This window comes from Cygnus atratus, chromosome 2 (genome assembly GCF_013377495.2).
Source record: "Cygnus atratus isolate AKBS03 ecotype Queensland, Australia chromosome 2, CAtr_DNAZoo_HiC_assembly, whole genome shotgun sequence".
NCBI classification, from domain to species: Eukaryota; Metazoa; Chordata; class Aves; order Anseriformes; family Anatidae; genus Cygnus; species Cygnus atratus.
The window spans coordinates 138,524,363-138,543,031 of NC_066363.1; the positions used below are offsets into that span (position 1 = coordinate 138,524,363).

Below are 18,669 nucleotides of genomic sequence, written 5' to 3' on the forward strand. Positions count from 1 at the left end.
CTGCACACACCCACACACCTGGGGGCTCCATAGCGGGCGGGGGGAGCCGCAGGCCTCGCAGCAGCGAGGAAAAGGAGCGGGGAAAGCCGCTGCTTGTCACACAGAGGCCGAATAAATTGTCATTGTGTCCTTCTCCTTCTGGGTATCATTCTCCCTCACCTCGTTGAGACGAGATTTACCACAGGTTACCTCTATTTTTTGTTGTTGTTGTTCTTTTGTTTTTTGTTTGTTTTTTTTTTTTTTCCCCCCGTTTACGTTTTATTTCCTCCACCAGAAACGACATCAGATGAGAAAGAGATTTTAAACTGTTGTGCGTGACTAAGAGTAATGCCTACATTCAAGGCAGAAAACTAGAAGCTTTCTAAATTAACGCCGAAATTCAGCCGTACTTCCAATTCGTGGGCTGGGCGAGCTCTGCCCCGCCGCTCGGAACCCGTTCAGGGAGCGGCGTCGCGCTGAGGAGGCGGCGAAGCCTCGCAGCCAAAGGGGGCCCGAGGAAAGGCGAATTTAAAAGCTGCTCATCCAAAGCGGGGGAAATGGGGATATTTGCATATAAAGAGTACTGTTTTACGTGACTACAAGGTAACCGTTACGGATAAAAAGAGAAAGGGGGAAATATGCCAGAGACTTCCATTTTAAAAGGAGAAATTAATAGAAACTGATCGAAAAGAAATTGATTTCCCAAAGGGCTTTGTGTAGTAGTATCTATTTCACGTGTATCAGGAGAATTCCTTCCTCAAATAGTTGTGTTTATCTACAGAAAAAAAAAACGCTTTTTCTGTTAAAAGGGCAGCTTGCTAGCTCCGTGAAGCGGCACACAGAAGGTGTGAGGTCTGTCTCTCTCAAACCCCCAGAAACTTGTGGTACCCGGGTGAAAAAAAAAATGAAAAAAAAAACCAACATCCAGGGAATTTAACAAATTATAGTTACGGTGCTTAACGAGACATACAGAAACATCACACCAAACAACACCATTTAACAAAACGCGTCACAAGCGGGCAGAAAAAAACCTGAGGACCTTAATTTTAAAACGAAATAATGCGAGAGAGCCCGTAACGCCCTGACGGGCAGGCTACGAGCGCCTTGCCTTCCCCCGAGCACCCTGCGCACCTCATCCCGCAGCCACGAACCCTTACTCTGGCTGCCGATCAGTGCTACTCCCCCGGATTTTTTTCCTCTACGGGGACAGCAGGCAAGTCCCACATGTTCCCAACCCTCGGAGCACCCCCGGACTGGCGTTTATCAGCCCTTCAAAGCTGGGCTCTATCACGATAGCGCTGCTCTTGAAGGAGGGCTTTGACAGAAACGGAGCAAGGAACCGAGGCACCTGATAAAACCTATTTTTTTCCCAGAGAACAGTTAAACGATGGCAACAATCAAGCAATTGCGTGATTTCTTTGAGACCTTGTTTTCACATAATTAACTTTAATTGTCTTTTTCATGGCGGTATAATTAGTAGACCAGTTTTACAGTATCGGCTCCACAAATCCGTCTTAAAAAAAAAAGAGCCCGGAGAAACATTATCGGTTGATTTTTGTTTGTTTACTTTCTGGAATGTTAATTACTTGATATGCATTATCAAGTGAAGCTATGGTTCATGCTTTATTTTCTCCTCTGCTTAAAACTCTTTGCACCAGCTCACGCTTAAGAAAACCGTCGCGAAGAGGACACAGACAGTAAATTTGGGGGAGTGCGAATCAGTATGAATAGCGCTGCCTTTCACCTGTCGTTTCTCTTGCACGTGTTTTATTCTAGCACTCAAAAGTTATGTTTAGCTTTATTTATACACAGCAACATGGAAAAACAGGCGAGCTGTCTAAAATCTTGAATGTATTTTTATTATGTGTAACTTAAATACAAAATTAGGAAAACCGCGAATATTTATTGTTCCGCAAGTTAATTTTAGATAAGTTATAGGTAACATATGAAGGTGATTTGCTACTATGAGAGCATCAGTAAGTTATAACTGGTAATCTTGTGTGGTAACAACCCATTTGGCTCCTCAGAAAATAATTTTTATTCAGTATTCAGAAAGAGTCTTAACTTTTTTCAGCATTGAGAAAGAGCCTTTTATTTGGTATTGAGAAACATTTCATTAAACAAGGGAGTCTCTTGAATGATGAAGTCATTAAATCGGAATATTTACAAAACAATATTTTTTAAAAGTTTTCCAGAGGTGGAATTCTTGTGAAATTGAGTAAAGAAAACAGTCTACAAAATGCCTACTGAACGTTTGTCATTTACACCATTTACACCACCAGGGACTAAGAAAGCACTTAGCATCATTTCATATTTTGGCTGTACTATTTTGGTTCGGTATACTGGAGTATTGCCGCTCAGGATGCTGGAAACACTGAAATTTAAACTTCTTCCATAATACGATCTTGCAATTAAAATATATAGTATCATAGCTTGTGAATTTTATTTAAAGCAGGAATACACACAGCCTGGAAGGTACCAAATTTAGCTTTATCCAAGGACCTTAACGTGCTTCTGAAAACAACAAGGACCTCGAGGTGAGACAGTCCAGCGGCTTAAAATTCTGCAGTCGCACGATGCGAGCCGCAGCAGGATTTTTGGCTGAGTCTGCACAGAGGTACAGCCAACTAAAAACCACAGAGTTTGACTCAAAGCACGGAGGCCTCGGGACGAGCGCGGAGCCCCCTCAGGTTTCCTCGGCAGGCGCCGGGCTCGCTCCCGCCACCCGGCGGCGCTCCCGGGCCGCCCGCTCGGAGGGGCGGCGGCGCCGCGTCGTCATCAGCCGGCGCCGAGAGGCCGAGAAGGGCCGCGGTTCTCTTCGCGGCTGGGGTGAGCAGGGAAGCTTCGTTAAAATCCCTGTGGGGTTCTAGAGGGTGTCTAGGGGGCTGCGAGGAGGGCAGCCTGCCCCCAGCGAAACGCTAAGGAATGCGTTTGTTTCTCCCGCAGGTACGTCTGGAGGGCTTGGCGATCGTGGCTGGAGCTCCGCGTCCTCGTGGTGAGTTGTGGTGTGACCCTTAATGCTTGTAGCACGCAGGTGTGTCTGTGTGCCTTTTGGCTGTGCCAGCTTGTGCTTTAGCTGCTGGGTGTGTAGACGCTAGCGAAATGATGATGCCTCCCTGCAAAATACAGAGCTCTAGTTCATGCTCTCTTCTGCAGCTGTGTTGTTGTGCTGCATGGCCAGCAGTGCCTCGAGTAAGCTGTAACTGGTAGTTCAACCTTCAGATGTAACTGTGCTAGTTGGTCCTCCTTAGTCTGGTTCACTTTGAAGATGCTGCTCTTAAGTGCCAGGGGATGACTGCCAATACCTTACTATAGCTCATGATACAATAAGGCTATAACGCGTGTTTTAAGGTGCCACTATGATAACAGTAGAGCAAAGACTTACTTAAAAGCTGTAGAGTTTAATGAATTATCTTGAGTTATCTAGAATGGAATGGCATAGTGTGTTTTTTTTTTTTTTTTAAGTGAGGGGGCTTGGCATCTGCTGATCAGACTCCTGTACACAAAGGATGAACTGTTTCTGTCAAGCCTGTCCTTCTGTCCTTAAGTCCCAAGTGCATTTATACTGGAACAAACTGTGAAGATCAGGGAAATATACCAGGGAATTAAGTGAAAGTGTCCAGGACTCATGCTCATGAGGAAGCATTGTGAAGGCCATTTAATAACCTAATAGTTTGGAATTCCTATTCTCTGTCAGTGGGCACAGAAACAACAACCCCAAAAACCTGCAAGGAGATATTCATCTTCTGTCATAGAATGGGTGGGAGAAAAACTGTTTGCTATTTCTCTACTGTAACAATCTTGATGCTTGCAAACATATTTATGTGATAGGTTGGGATTACTTAAAACTTCATTAAATGTTTGTGGAGTAGACTTAACTGTTGTCTGATAATGAGAAGGAATACTTGCCTCCAAATAAGCTTGAACAACTTAAACCATTACAATAGAGCACTAAGAGGTGCTTGAAGTGTACCACTAGGCTATCTAACTTTAATCTTGAGTTAGGTATAGAGACCTATCTTGGGGTTTTGAGGGTGGAATTTCTTCTATATGGCCCCTCTTTATTTTATTTATTTAAACACATATTACTTTCCTGCCTACAGTCTGTTCCCAGGATTTCTAATCCATTAGATTAGAATTTGGTTAGCTAGTATTGTTGGAGAGCAGAAAAAAGGCGAGGATTATCTTGTTTATGATAGCACGGTTGTTACATGAATGGTACATGAATTGTTTTATTTTTCTGTTTCCATCAAGGTTGAAGGGAGGAAAGAAAATATTTATTTGCCTTTTGTGTTTAAAATTATCTTTAATACATAATGATGTACAGACTACATTTTTGGAGTTTTTTTTCAACACCCAGTCGGTGAAGCTCAGTGCAACCTGATCACACTGTTTTGAGAAGGCAGTTGAACTAAATAAGTTTCTGAAGTCTCTTCCAATGTGAGTCATCCTATGTTGGTGTGTGTCAAATAGAGTTGGAATTTGTATTTACTTTGAGGAAGTTTTTCATCTTCTGCTGACTTTTGATGGAGATGTTTCAATATTTGTCTATGCCTTTTAAAAAAAACTCCTGTGTATATTTTGTTTTTTTGTTTATGTAGAATATGGATTCACAGAAGGATGTTCAGCCTCCAAAGCAGCAGCCAATGATTTACATTTGTGGAGGTAAAGAAAAGACATTAGTGAATTCTTTTCCTTGTTACTGGAGATCTGGTGTTCTTATAATGAAGAATGCATAATCATAGTACTGAATAAATGAAAATAGCATTGTGAATCCTCATGATTTTTTAAATTTAACTCACTGATGCTACCACGTATATGGTAGCATACTAATAATACATACAGACAGCGATATGGAAGTAATTCATTAGAGCTTCTGTTGCTGTGTGGAAGTCCTGCATCTCCACAGGACAAACTTCTGTTTAGTGCATTTTTGGGGGAGGATTTTCTGGAAATACAGTATGGTCACTCAACTTTTACTGAAGTGTAATAGTCAAATTTTCTTTCACCTATAGATAAGTTAATAATGTAAACATTAGAGAATTTGAGTGCTTAAGAGTCAAGGTGTTTTGGAGACTTAATAAACTTGGGAGGCTGGGGGGGCGGGGCTGAGCTGAAGTTTTCATTAGTAGACAGTCAACTGTACAGGATACATACCATTCTCAATACCACTAATGATATGGTGATTTCTAGCAAGGTCCTCTTTGATATTAAAAAGTGAAGTTTGCCAATTTTTTTTTTCTGCACAGAATCTTAATATCATTCAGTTCTTTATACAAATTCACTACAAGTTATTTTCTGTATTATGCTTTTTTGCCACAAGTAAGAGTTAAGACTTCTGAAAGTTGTCTATGCATTAACAATGCTGTTTTTATTTACTCACTCCAATTCTCTTCCTCCATCACATCAGAATGTCATACAGAAAATGAAATAAAGGCAAGAGATCCCATCAGATGCCGCGAATGCGGGTACAGAATTATGTACAAGAAAAGGACAAAGAGATGTATCCTTTTACAAAGTCACATGAATGCGTTTGGGGAGGTGTGAGTTGGGGTAAGGCATCTAAGGTAAACAACATGGAAAATTTGAGTAATTGTGCAAGAATCCTTCAAAGCCAAAAATCAATACAGTAGAGCAGACTATAGAGGCATCTCTGCTGTGCAATTGGGGACCTTGTTTCCTGGTGCATTGTCTCATTTTCCATTTTCTATGAAAACTATAATCACCAGAGTCTTGTGGGTGATGTATAATGTATGGTTGATATCATGCAGCCTTTTAAGAAAGGAAAGTGTTGTGGGGTTAATTAAAAATGAGTTCTAAATGCTTTTATATGGTTACTTGTGACTTTAGATTTGGGTAGTCTTCCCTCAGTGCCTCCTTTTCTCTCCCTGATCTTTCTCTCTTTTTTTCCCTTCCCAACCACAACACATTTTTCCTTAACTGCACCATTCCAGTGGTGGTTTTTGATGCCCGGTGATGTGAGCTGAAGATATATTGATTATTATGCTGCAGTTTATTATTTCTGACTTTGTTCTGTAAATCTATTAACGTACAAATGCATAGTTTTGTTTTGAGATATTAAAATATTAAACTTCACTTAGTATTTTTTGTCTGTACTACTACAGGTTTCTAAAACTGACTTAAATTTTAGTCAGAGTACGTAGAAGTCTGTTAAATTCATTGGTATTGTATTTGGTTTTGAGTTAATCTTGTTTTCATGGCTCTCATCTAAACCTTACTTGCATCTTAACTTTATTAAATGCTCTGGACTCCTATGAACTGCATAAAATCTTGGTTTGAATAAGTTCCAATAGAAATAAATTGAAGGGTATGTAAAGGTAGGTCTGAAACACAGATTTGGATTTCAAAAGAGCAAGTATCAAAGGACTTGAGAGCATCCAATTTGGTATAAAAATTACAAAGCATGTGTAAACAAATTTCCAACCAGTGTGACTTGGTTGTACTCAAGAAAAGAAGGAGGATTGTAGTTGAAAGATACCCTGGGTAAGGGTCCCAAAGCTAAAATAATACCACTTTGCTTTTCAGATGACTTTTTGTGAGTCTGTAATAAAAAGTGCTTGTTTTGTATTTATTAGCCAGAACTATGCATCTGTTTGTTCAGAAAGTGTTACGTGTTACTAAAATACCCTTATTACTGAAGAGTATTATAAAATACTGCCGGATTGTGTCTGATACTAATTTACCCTATTGAAATGGTAGGGTAAATTATTATTTTGATAATAGTGCCAGTGGTGCTTTTAATAATGACATAACAGGTTTAACTTCCTATCAATATAGCAAGATACCTTTCTTATGGAATATATGGTCATATACTGACTGGTTCATAAATGAACTATAGTCGGTTGTTCTAGGAAATGGGATTTTAAAAAAATTTACAGCCATTTTATTTTCTTGGCTATCTTAACAGATCGTTCCTGTTAATAAATTTGTCTAGGATTTCCCTTGGAAAATCATTCAGCAGGGTGATGTTTTTGCAATAAAGTTTCAGTTTGAGTTTTAGCAGTGGTGTGCGTAAGCGTGTACATTCTGTGTGCAAGACAGGAACAAAAGCTGAGCTATTTTTCCTGAGTGTCTGCTCAGGAACTGCCCACGGGAGAGGTAGGTGCTCATGCTACAAAAAGCCTGGTGGGACCGCGTTCAGGCCCTTTTGACAGGTGACGGAGAGGAGCCTCTGCTCAGAGCGGGGAGTGCAGGCTGCTGAGGAAAGCAGATGTGGCCGGGTCTGGGACAAGGCTAGGAAGGCGATGGTGCTGTAGATAACACAGCTTTGGAGAAACTGGCGAGGAGCTAGATCAAATTGTACATTTAGGCTAGATAAAATTGTATGTCGAAGGTAAACTGGTGATGTTTTATGAAGGCCAAACCCCCAAACTGCTGTATTTCTGAGGTGAATAAACTCTCCAGAGTCAAATCACTTCTAAAAATAAAGAGCTTTTTAATTTATAACAAGGGACGTTTTATTTAACACAACATAACGCGGGGCATGTATTTATAATAGCCATAGAGGGATTTCTCTGTGGTTCTCCACCCCTGCCACCTGGCGGAAAGAACGACGTCCCCGAGCCGCAATGTGCCGTGTCCCTGCGCCATAGCCCCGCTGCGCCTGCGCGGGGTACGCGCGGGGTACACGCGGGCCGGGCAGCGGCCGTCCTGGAGGCGGAGCGGCACGGGGCAGGTGGGTGCCGGGGGCCCTCAGGCGGCGGCGGTGGCGGCTCTGCCGAGACCCAGCGGGGCCCTGTGGGAGCCTCGCGTGTTGGGCGGCCGCGGAGGGCGGCGCGGAACCCGCCCCGTCCTTCCCCCTGCCCTGCGCGCCGACCGCCGCCATCTTGTGTATAGCAACCGTTGCCGGGGCCGGTCGCCATCTTGTGTATAGCAACCGTTGCCGGGGCCGGTCGCCATCTTGTATATAGCAACCGTTGCCGGGGCCGGCCGTCATGCCGGGGGTCGGTCGCTGCCCCCTGGCCGAAGGCTCCGTTTGCAGGGCCGGAGAGGGGGGTGGAGAGCCCCCGTTCAACCCGGTGTCCTTCACACCGCACTGCGCGAGAGCTGGGTGAGCGAGCCTGGGGATGAGGGCTGGTTTGTTCCCTGTTCCGGAGACTTGTGGAACTACTGCAGCTGTGTAAACGCTTGCGTTTTTGTGACTGCTGCCTGGGTTGGGTGTTATTATTATCTAGCTATTTTGCATATTCCTCTGTCTCTCCATGCGTGTTTTTTTTCCTATACCAAAACTGTAGATTCTAGAGGCCAAATCCTGTCTTTATGCAGTACCTAATTACGACCGCTTATTATTTAAATTATGCTGTATTATAAACATTTCATACTATTACAAATTAATATGTGTAATTATGCACAACATTAGAACAAAATTATTTTTATTAGATTCGCATCTGCACGTGGTTATCATCACATGCTGCCTGGCTGGCTGCCCTCATAATACCTGTTAAAATAACAGCATTTTAAGCACAATGTAGCGTGCTCTGTGGAGCAGAGCTTGGAATTGAAGTAGAAAAAAAATGCAGTAAAGCAGTTCAAAGGTACAGAGAGACAGGAAATGTCTACTTTGAACACCTCACTTCATCTGTTACATACATACTGTAAAAGATCTATATTAGTACGGTAATATAATCAGAGACCCAGAAAACGCAGTTAGTGAGGGAAGGCAAACAATCAGATTAGTTTGGGCTACAGAGAAGACAGGGGCTATCATTCCATAAGATGCAGTGAATCATCTTCCTTCTGGAAAAAAAAAAAAAAAAAGAGAAGTCCCTGCACCATCATCTTCTTTATCGTGACCGCCCTTGCTTAAAATAAGTAATACAATACCATGTTTAAAGAAAAGCAGGTAAAGGGGTAGGCGTAAATATGGTAACGTTTTTTTAAGATTTTCTGATATGTTCTGCCATGCAGAACCAAAATACATCTTACATATACTTTTTCCAAAATACATCTTACATATAACCATACGTTTGTCAGTAGACCTCTGTCAACAACCGTTTGTGTGATCAGGTCTTCAAATTGGAGGTTTTTACTTTTGTGGCAATAGTTTTGCTTGCATAACAAAGTAATACCTGGCCTGTTCCTTAAATTACTGTTGCTTTAAAAGATAACTAGATGTCCATAGATTTTTTTTTCTTCTTTTACTATTTAGTTATGGGTGATGAATCAGTACCATCTTTGCTGGACCAAGGAACCACAAAAACTTATCAAATACCTATTGGTCATCTGGACTACAAGTTCATTGAAAAATGCACAGATGTTAAACACCTGGAAAAGATTCTCAGGGTATTAAGGTAAACATATTTTCTTAACTTCATTATTAATTTTATTCCCCTTCTGTAAAATTCAGAGGAACTTGGACCTAAATATCCTATTTGTCTTTGAACCTCTTTGTGCCTTTCTAATTTAAAAACTAGAAATTAAAATATGATGTTAAAGTAGTCATGTTAAAAATATCCAGATGATTAAACTAAAAATCTAAGTCCTGTTTTAACCCATTAAAGAAGTTTGAGTAACTCAATTCCATCTTTTTCTCAAATGCTGCCACTGGATTTTGGTTTTGTCATGAAGCTATCTTGCATATTTGTGTTAACTTCAGATGCCATACCTGTTTAACTTTTCCTGAAAACGACAAGAACGTTTTTATGAGCACTGTGAATTGTGTATGTATATCCATTGGAAAGTGGTTGAAGGTTAACTCGCTGCAATTTTCTGATCAAAATGATACTAGGAGATGATAGAATTCAGTTGTAACAGGAAAACAGTCTTCTATAGTCACTGTAGTATGCAGAAAAGTATGGAGATTTTTCTTTTGTAACTTTAATATCTTTCATTGTAAAGGTCTGGTGAAGAGGGATGTTATCCCGACCTGACACTGTTTTGTGAAAAGCGCATTGAGCATTTAGACCCAGGGAGCAGAGCTCTCAGGAAAGATAAGCCTGCAGCCACAGCTTCTGATTTTACAGCTGAAGAATGGGAAACAATTAATGGTGAACTGATGGTACAGTATTACTCTAGTTTATAGTGGTCAGTAATGTAATCACTTTGATGTATCAATCTGGAGTGATTGTTCAACTTCATCTTGTGCTTAAGTAGAACATGATTATTTGATTAAATCAGGAAGTGATAGAAGAATTCTGTTTTTTGTTTGTTTGTTTAATTTATTAACGCTACTGAATTTTTAATGCCCGTTATAATTCTACAGAACTTCTTTATGTATTATTTTTCATTCAAAAAAGCACAAAATAATTGCAAACTACATTTATGAAATCCACTTTTCTCAATCTGTGTATGTAAAAGCAGAAGAATATTCTGTACTGTTTCTATACTGTAGGAACTGAAGAGTACTTTATCCAGCTGAAAATACTGAAGAAGTCTAGATGAGCATAAGCATTTTAGATTATGGTATTTTATATGAAAAACAGATTCTCTTATAGTGAAGAATGACACTAGCACCCCTTACCTGTGATTTAAAAAAAAAAAAAAAAAGAAGAAAAGATGTGTATATGAAGCAACTATTTTTCTGGCCCAGAAGCAAACATGCTATGAATTGAATTGTGCAGGAAAAAGTAAAGCAGCAACATTCATTTTATGAGAAATTAAGCATAGTTGTTTATTTTTTTAATAGATTCTATGAGAAGATAGGCAGATGCTTTTTGTTGCTTTCTGAATCTTTTGGATAACTTAGAGGCAATTTTGTTTACAACATGTTCTAATCATATTATGCTATTTCTGTTTGAAATCATTTATTTCTAGTCCTTTAAGGAAGATTCTGCTAGTGCTTAATAAGCTCTTCAGAAGAGACAGACAGGGAAGGAGGGGAGGTGGATGTTGTTCTCTATATTAGGGAAAGGTTTGATTGTGAAGAGATGCTTCTGAGAAACAGCTATGAACAGGTTGAGAGCTTGTGGGTGAAAGTTAAGGACCACACCAATAAAAGTCACCTTTTGGTTGGGGTCTACTACAGGCCACCTGATCAAGGGGAGCCAGTGAATGAGGCATTCTTACTTCAGGTACGATAAGCATCATGCTCGCACACTCTCATCCTGATGGGGGACTTCAACCACCCGGATGTCTGCGGGAAAAGCTACCCAGCAGGCTGTAAGCAATCCGGGAGATTCCTGGAGTGCATTGAGGATAACTTCCTGGTCCAGGTACTAGACAAACCAACCAGACAAGAAGCATTACTGGACCTGGTGCTGCTCACCAATGCAGATGAGTTCATTAAAGAGGTCAAGATTGGAGGCAGTCTGGGCTGCAGTGACCACGCCCTTGTTGAGTTTGTGATCTCGAGGAATATGGGTCTGTCAAAGAGCAAAGTCAAGACCCTGAACTTCCGAAGAGTGAACTTCAAGCTATTTAAAGAGCTAGTAGATGAGATCCCCTGGAACACTGTCCTCAGGGACAAAGGAGCTAAACAGAGCTGGCAGCTCTTTAAGGATGATTTCCTTAGAGTACAAGAACTCTCCATCCCCATGTGTAAGAAAGTGGACAGGGAGGGCAGACAACAGGGATGGCTAAGCAAGGACCTGTTGGTCAAACTAGACCAAGTCTAGGTCAAACTAGACCAAGGCACAAGAAAGGAATGCACAGGCAGTGAAAGCAGGGACACTTGGCCTGGGAAAAGTACAGGGATGCAGTCCAAATGTGCAGGGATGGCATCAGGAAGACAAGGTACAAACGGAACTGAGCTTGGCAGGGGATGCAAAGAGTAACAAGAAGGGATTCTGTGGGTATGTTGGTCAAAGAAGAAAGGCCAATGAGATTGTACCCCCTCTGATGGATGACACGGGTGAACTGGTAACAAAAGACATGGAGTAGGCTTAGGTACTCAATAACTCTTTGCCTCAGTCTTCACTGACAGTCGGGCTTACCATGGCCCTCGTTTCCCTGAACCCGTAGATGAGGGCTGGGGAAGTAAAGTCCCACCCACTGTAAGCAAAGAGCAGGTTAGAGACCACCTGATGAAACTAAACAAGAATAATTCTATGGGGCCTGATGCCATGCATCCCAGGGTCCTGAGGGAACTGGCTGATGTAGCTGCCAAGCCTCTCTCCGTCATATTTGAAAAGTCCTGGTAGTCAGGTGAAGTCCCTGGTGACTGGAAAAGGGGAAACATCCCTCCCATTTTTAGAAAGGGTAGAAAGGAGGACCCAGGAAACTACAGACCGGTGAGGCTCACCTCTGTGCCTGGGGAGATCATGGAAAAGATCCTTATGGAAGCAGTGTCAAGGCACGTGCAGGACAAGGAGGTGATCTGGGACAGCCAGCATGGCTTCACCAAGGGCAAATCGTGCCTGACCAATCTGGTGGCCTTCTCTGATGGAGTGACTGCATCAGTTGACAGGGGAAGACCGACCAACGTCATCTACCTGGACTCCTGTAAGGCCTTTGACACAGTCCCACATGACATTCTGATCTCCAAATTGGAGAGATGTGGACTTGCTGGGTGGACCATTCAGTGGATGAGGAATTAGCCTGAAGGCTGCACCCAGAGAGTGGTGGTCAATGGCTCTATGTCCAGGCGGAGGTCGGTGATGAGTGGTGTCCCTCAGGGGTCTGTCTTGGGACCAGTGCTGTTTCATATCTTTATCAACGACAGAGACAGTGGGATCGAGTGCCCCCTCAGCAAGTTTGCAGATGACACCAAGCTGAGTGGTGCAGTCGATACACCAGAAGGAACGGATGCCATCCAAAGGGACCTGGACAAGCTTGAGAGTTGGGCTCACATGAACCTAATGAGGTTCAACAAGTCTAAGTGTACCTCTTGTTGGGGTAATTCCAGACATGAGAACAGACTGGGAGAAGAGCTCAGTGGGAGCAGCCCTGCGGAGAAAGACTTGGGAGGTTCTGGTGGACAAAAAGCTTGACACGAGCCAGCAGTGTGCACTTGCAGCCCAGAAGGCCAACTGCATCCTGGGCTGCATCCACAGAGGAGTGGCCAGCAGGTGGAGGGAGGAGATTGTCACCCTCTGCTCTGCCCTCGTGAGGTCCCACTTGGAGTGCTCCGTCCAGGTCTGGGGCCCCCAGCACAAGAAGGATGTGGGGCTGTTGGAGCGGGTTCAGAGGAGGGCCACGAAGATGATCAGAGGCCTTTCATATGAAGAAAGACTTAGAGATCTGGGGCTGTTCAGCCTGAAGAAGAGAAGGCTCCAGGGTGATCTTATTGCTGCTTTTCAATAATTAAAGAGGGCTCATAAAAAGATGGAGAACAACTTTTTCTCATTCAGATAATGACAGGACAAGGATGAATGGTTTTAAACTAAAAGAGGGGAAATTTAGATTAGAGGTTAGGAGGGAATTCTTCACTCAGAGAGCAGTGAGGCGCTGGAGCAGGTTGCCCAGAGAAGCTGTGGATGCCCCATCCCTGGAAGTGTTCAAGACCAGCTTGGATGAGGCCCTGAGCAACCTCATCTAGTGGGTGGCATCCCTGCCCATGGCAGTGGGGCTGGAACTAGATGATCTTTAAGGTCCCTTCCAGCCTGAGCCATTCTATGATTCTGAATGATTAAAAGCACTTTTGCTTTTATTTTGCATATTTGTCTTTAAAATGGTTCCCCTTTCCTGACTGGAAAAAACAATAAAGGCAGGTGTGGATGTAACTCCTACTGTGTTCATCATTATCTTTGATCGAACTGGCAATGTGATTTACAAAAATAGCCCTTTTAACCTAGAGTAAGGAACTTAAGCTTATGTTTAATAATTATTTTTTTAAGCTTGATTTTAAACTTTATTTTTCATCTTCCTCGTAATTGCTTTTCTCCATTAAAAGCAATGCATCATAAGGATAATTGTTTGGATCATTGTAGACTATGTGTATCTGTTCTACTGCTTTAAGGTACAGATGTATTACTTATTTTCAGAGCTGGGTGACAGAAATGCGTGAAGATGATCATAAACCCCAGTTTTTGGGAACAGACACGCTGCTTGAAGGACAAGATAACTTGCCACCTATTCGTTGTTCCAGCAGCTGTCTTCCTGCTAATCAGGTATCTCCAGTTTTCTAAGGCTTTATTTTTACAAGCGTATGTTAATTATGTCTTTCTAAAATCAGAAAATATCATCCGTAAGAACTTCTATTCGTTGAGCCTCTCTTAAATATTTTGTTAACCAGAAAACAAAAATCTTCAAGCTGTCTTGCAGGAGACCAATGCTTAAACAAAAGTGCTTCTTTAGTACTAGCATGCATCTTGTAGTAATGTTATAATTCTGATCAAGAACTCATTTTTGAAGAAAATCTCCTTAAACACCCTTGTATGTGTTTGTTTCACATTTCAGAGTGGTATTAAAGCAGGTGAACTAGGTTCCTTTTGGAGGAAGCTATGCCAGGAGCTGTATTCTGCCATTCTACTGTATCTTACTATTATATATACAATATATAATCTTATAATATCTTACTAATACTATATACAGTGCTACTGGTGGGATTGACAGAAAAGTAGGCGTGGGAATGGGATTTTTTTTGAATTGTCAGATGTTACTATGGATGGCTTCAGTCTGATTCCTAATGTTCTGTTTGTAATTCTGAGACACTGTCATAACAAATTCACTGAAGCATTTTTCTTTCTGGAAGTTAGAAATTTAAATTAGAACAGACCCTTATGGAGTATGTGGTATTTCTTAATTGTTAACGTAACACATTCAAATTACTGATTTGAATTACTGTGTTTTAGTAAGTGCCTGATTTGTGTTCCTATATTGTCAGAAACTACTACTTACTGTCAGCCAGTATTTAAACACCATACCAAGATAATGGAGAATGCAAAGGTATTGCCATATGTGCTGTACAAAGAGAAACTGGCTGCTTGGACAGGTGTATGCTTTGTTGGGTTAAATGCTGGATGGTGTCCCCAGGGGTTGGTATTGGGACCCATCCTGTTTAATATCTTTATTGATGATTTGGATGAGGGAACTGAGTGCATCCTCAGTAAGTCTGCAGACTTACTGCAATGCTACAGGCTGGGGGAAGAGTAACTGGAAAGCTGCCCAGTGGAAAGGGACCTGGGCGTATTGGTCAATAGTCGGTTGAATATGAGCCAGTAGTGTGCTCAGGTGGCCAAGAAAGCCAACAGCATCCTGGCTTGTATCAGAAATAGTGTGGCCAGCAGGTCTAGGGAAGTGATTGTCCCTCTGTACTCAGCTCTGGTGAGGCTGCACCTCGAGTACTGTGTTCAGTTTTGGGCCCTTCACTACAGGAACGACATCGAGGAGCTCGAGCATGTCCAAAGGACAAGAAAGCTGGTGAAGGGTCTAGAAAGCAAGTCTTATGAGGAGCTACTGAGGGAGCTGGAGTTGTTTAGTTTGGAGAAAAGGAGGCTCAGGGAGACCTTATCACACTCTACAGTTACCTTAAAGGAGGTTGTGGTGAGGTGGGCATCAGGCTCTTCTCCCAAGCACCGAGTGATAAGACAAGAGCGAATGACCTCAAGGTGCGCCAGGGGAGGTTTAGGTTGGATATTAGGAAAAATTTCTTCATTGAAAGGGTTGTGAAGTATTGGAAAAGGTTGAGTCACCATCCCTGGAGGTCTTCAAAAAACGTGGAGACCTTAGTGACATGGTTTAATGGTGGACTTGGCAGTGCTAGGTTAAAGGTTGGACCAGATGATCTTAGAGGTCTCTTCCAACCTAAATGATTCAATGATTCTAAGTTTTTATTACTTTTATTCTCCATGCAAGGTTTAGGTATTAGTGTTATTACCAAGGAAACCCAGATACAGCTTTATGTGTTATTTGTGGTATATGATTTTCATTCCTTTTGTCAATGAAGACTACCTCTGAAATAATTGTAACCTTTCCTGGAAGAGAAAAGAGAGGCCTGACATTGTGTTTTAGAATTCAATTTTTTTATGTAGCAGTGCAGTTACACCACTAATAGATCAATACTGAATAAAAGAAGGCTTCTTCTATAGTGAACACTAAGATACCTGTATAACAAAATCTCAAAAAAAATTAATATTTTGAATCAGTTGTTATTTGTTTTCTTTCTACTTGATAAAGCTATGGGCAAGGTAGTAATTTTTTAAACATATTTTGTTAATCAATTAGGTCTGTAACTATCTTTTACACTATAATCACATAATTTTGTAATGTGATATCAAGTATAAAGTTGGTATGATAAATTAATCCTCTCTGCTAGAAAGAAATCCACAAACCCTTCCATTTGATTGGAGACTGTGTATATTTATCTGATGTGGTGCATAAAAACTCCAGGAACTTCAGTGAAGCCAATTCTGGAAATCCTTATTGACCCTAAAACCATGGATTACACCAGTGGGTACAAGTTTGGTAAATGGAAGCATCTTGTGCCTATACAGCTTTTTGAGCTGATACTAAATATAATTACAGTTATATAAGTACATAATTATATAGTTATATATGAAAGTACAGTTTTAATTCGCTACATAGCTTATATCTCTATATAGTGTTTTCTTTTTACTGGTGTGAAGTCATAGGAAAGATTTTCCACAGCTGAATAGATAAATACTTCATGTAAAACTTCCCTTTTTTACACTATGGAAGTTTCTTAATACCCTGGTTTTCATTTCACACTGCCTAGAATTTTGAGGTTACAACTATACTGTAGAATAAAAGAGGACTGGAGAGACAGCTAGAATATTTCTGTTTCTAACTGTCCATATTACTTAATCAATTTTGCTGCCTCCCTTTTTCCAGGACAGAACTAAAGCATGTCCTGGAAGCATGGGTTTAGAAATACTCAATTCCAGAATATTGTACGGATGAGATTTCAGTAGATGTAGGTTCCTTTGCCAAACACAATGGGCTACAGTCCAGGGCATGCAACATATATTCCAAGTTCTATTTTATGAAACTCTACTGTAATGCTATCTATATAGCCCTCATATTATTTTGGATACTCCGAATTGAAAAAGAATACTGGTTAGTTGGCACAGAATAATAACGTGTTAGTATGGGATCCAGAGGAGAACCAAGGCCAAATTGTTTGTCATCTGAACTAAATCCGGTCTCTACTTCGTTTTTTTTTGATCCAGACATAACTCACTGGGCTTCAAAACCCTTTGGGATCCATGCGATTTGAGTTTTGGCAAGAAACATGACAAGGGCAGAGGGTTGGTTTTTTTTTTGTTGTTCTCTGCCTGTAATATCAAGTACCAATGAGAAGTTAATACAGCATGCAAATGTAGCTTTTTCATGAAAGGCTCTTGGATGAGATGCTCTGAAATATTACTGATTGAGAAATTCCTTACTCCATTGGAGCCACAATTTGGTTACAATGGTCCCAAGAATATGAGACCTAGAATATTAAGGATTTTTGAAATTTTGAGTCAATGCTTCTGCCTTATTCTGCCTTATGAAAGGATGTGTTCAAGTTTGTGTAATTACTTTATAAATGTTCTTCTGAGAGTTTCATCTTTTTTTTTGTGCTCATTTAAATTAAGGGCTTCTGGTTTGAAAAGAGATTTGGTATTTTAAAAATTACAAAGTTTGTAATATACCCCAGGATACATACGTAATGATGTAATATTCCAGGAAGCCATATTTAGGAGTTACCTCCTCCAAACATGCATTAATCACTAAATGTATGTCATTTTGTCTAGCTTCTTGAATGACTGAGAACATTAAGTGTAATTCTGAAGTCGAATACTACAAAAGCTTATGTAACCTAACATTATAGATAGCTATGGGTGTTTATAGGAAGGGTCACATTTGCCTTATGTAAATTGAGGTGTTTATATTCAACTTCAGAAGTGTTTCCTTGTAACAGTGTCACCACTGGTAAAGCTGGTTTAAGAGGTTTCTGTTTGTTTCTTTGGTTCAGTTTACACATGCTCACTTGCACTGGTACAGATATTTAGGGGTTGCACTGTGGTATCTATTAAATTGTTTGTTTGAACCCAGATAATTGTAAGTCTGCAATCCTACAAGAAATTACGCTGGTCTAACTTGGTGAGAGATGGATTGCAAGGTAAGAGGAGGGCTGAACAGCAAGCGAAGAGTAGACGGGAATATTTTGAACTGGCTGTACGACTATGGAATACCTGTTTGGAACCACACCTTGCTGTTGAATATTGTTGAAGTCAACAAACAGGGAGGGACATTATCAGAAACATAAGTCTGATGGCAGAGGTGGAAGAGATGCCAAAGGTGGTGGCTATGGAAACACATTCCATTAGGACAGGAGCTGGGTTGCGATACAAGTCAGTCGAGTCGGTTATTGGGACTGATTGCTACAGGATAAATTGTCCTAAGGATAAATTTTAGTTAAGGCAAATATCAATGATGGACGTTGTCTGAAACCTAGAATGAGAGTAAATCATCTTGGGATTTAGCTTGATTGGAGTCTGTCAAATAAGTAGAAACACTATCTACGAGTCAAACCAGATTTTTATTTTAAGTTTGTTCAGAGGGCTCCAGGGGCTGTCAGAATCTGTGTATTGCATTCTCTTGGGAATGACAAGGCTAAAATGTGGTTACTGATTCAATCTCAGTGATAAACATCGCATTACAAGGCTGGGGTTTTCCAAGAGTAAGTAGAGTTCATTGTTGTATTGGAAGGATGGTTTAGAAGATGGCAACACAAGATACTAATTAGGAAGAGAAATCTCTTCTACCTGAAAGTTTTATCCAGCACCTCTGTGACACATAACAGGGCAGTGGAGAGGAAGTGTGAGACAGATTACAATGATCCATCAA

General features: G+C 41.1%; 2 protein-coding genes across 5 annotated transcripts in view; both read left to right on the forward strand.

The window, feature by feature from the left end:
- Positions 1-2,712: 2,712 nt before the first annotated feature.
- POLR2K (RNA polymerase II, I and III subunit K) lies at positions 2,713-6,999 on the forward strand. Of its 2 annotated transcripts, none has more exons than XM_035546373.2 (5): positions 2,713-2,808; positions 2,926-2,974; positions 4,581-4,644; positions 5,390-5,482; positions 5,934-6,999. In XM_035546373.2, exons 3-5 carry the CDS (start codon positions 4,584-4,586, stop codon positions 5,954-5,956), a joined length of 177 nt encoding a protein of 58 aa, XP_035402266.1. In that variant the 5' UTR covers positions 2,713-2,808; positions 2,926-2,974; positions 4,581-4,583; the 3' UTR covers positions 5,957-6,999. The 2 variants fall into 2 exon arrangements, with proteins under 2 accessions (XP_035402266.1, XP_035402267.1); XM_035546374.2 differs by having other exon boundaries at positions 2,768-2,808; positions 2,926-4,419.
- A 595-nt stretch (positions 7,000-7,594) lies between these two features.
- The window catches only part of SPAG1 (sperm associated antigen 1), a 43,017-nt gene continuing 31,942 nt past the window's right edge, over positions 7,595-18,669 (forward strand). The window contains exons 1-4 of one of the 3 annotated variants that reach the window (XM_035546376.2): positions 7,595-7,675; positions 9,149-9,290; positions 9,838-9,997; positions 13,860-13,985. In XM_035546376.2, coding sequence (XP_035402269.1) covers positions 9,151-9,290; positions 9,838-9,997; positions 13,860-13,985 — 426 coding nt within the window. In that variant the 5' untranslated portion in view covers positions 7,595-7,675; positions 9,149-9,150. Of the gene's footprint in view, positions 7,676-7,887; positions 8,051-9,148; positions 9,291-9,837; positions 9,998-13,859; positions 13,986-18,669 lie in introns of those variants that run through there. The other 2 variants (XM_035546375.2, XM_035546377.2) reach the window with 2 other exon arrangements.

Excerpts from the sequence above, each read along its gene's own strand:
- POLR2K (XM_035546373.2), top strand. The coding sequence starts at position 4,584 with ATGGATTCACAGAAGGATGTTCAGCCTCCAAAGCAGCAGCCAATGATT. Across the intron at positions 4,645-5,389 it reads AATGATTTACATTTGTGGAG|AATGTCATACAGAAAATGAA; the intron begins GTAAAGAAAAGA and ends CCATCACATCAG. Across the intron at positions 5,483-5,933 it reads CAAGAAAAGGACAAAGAGAT|TGGTGGTTTTTGATGCCCGG; the intron begins GTATCCTTTTAC and ends GCACCATTCCAG.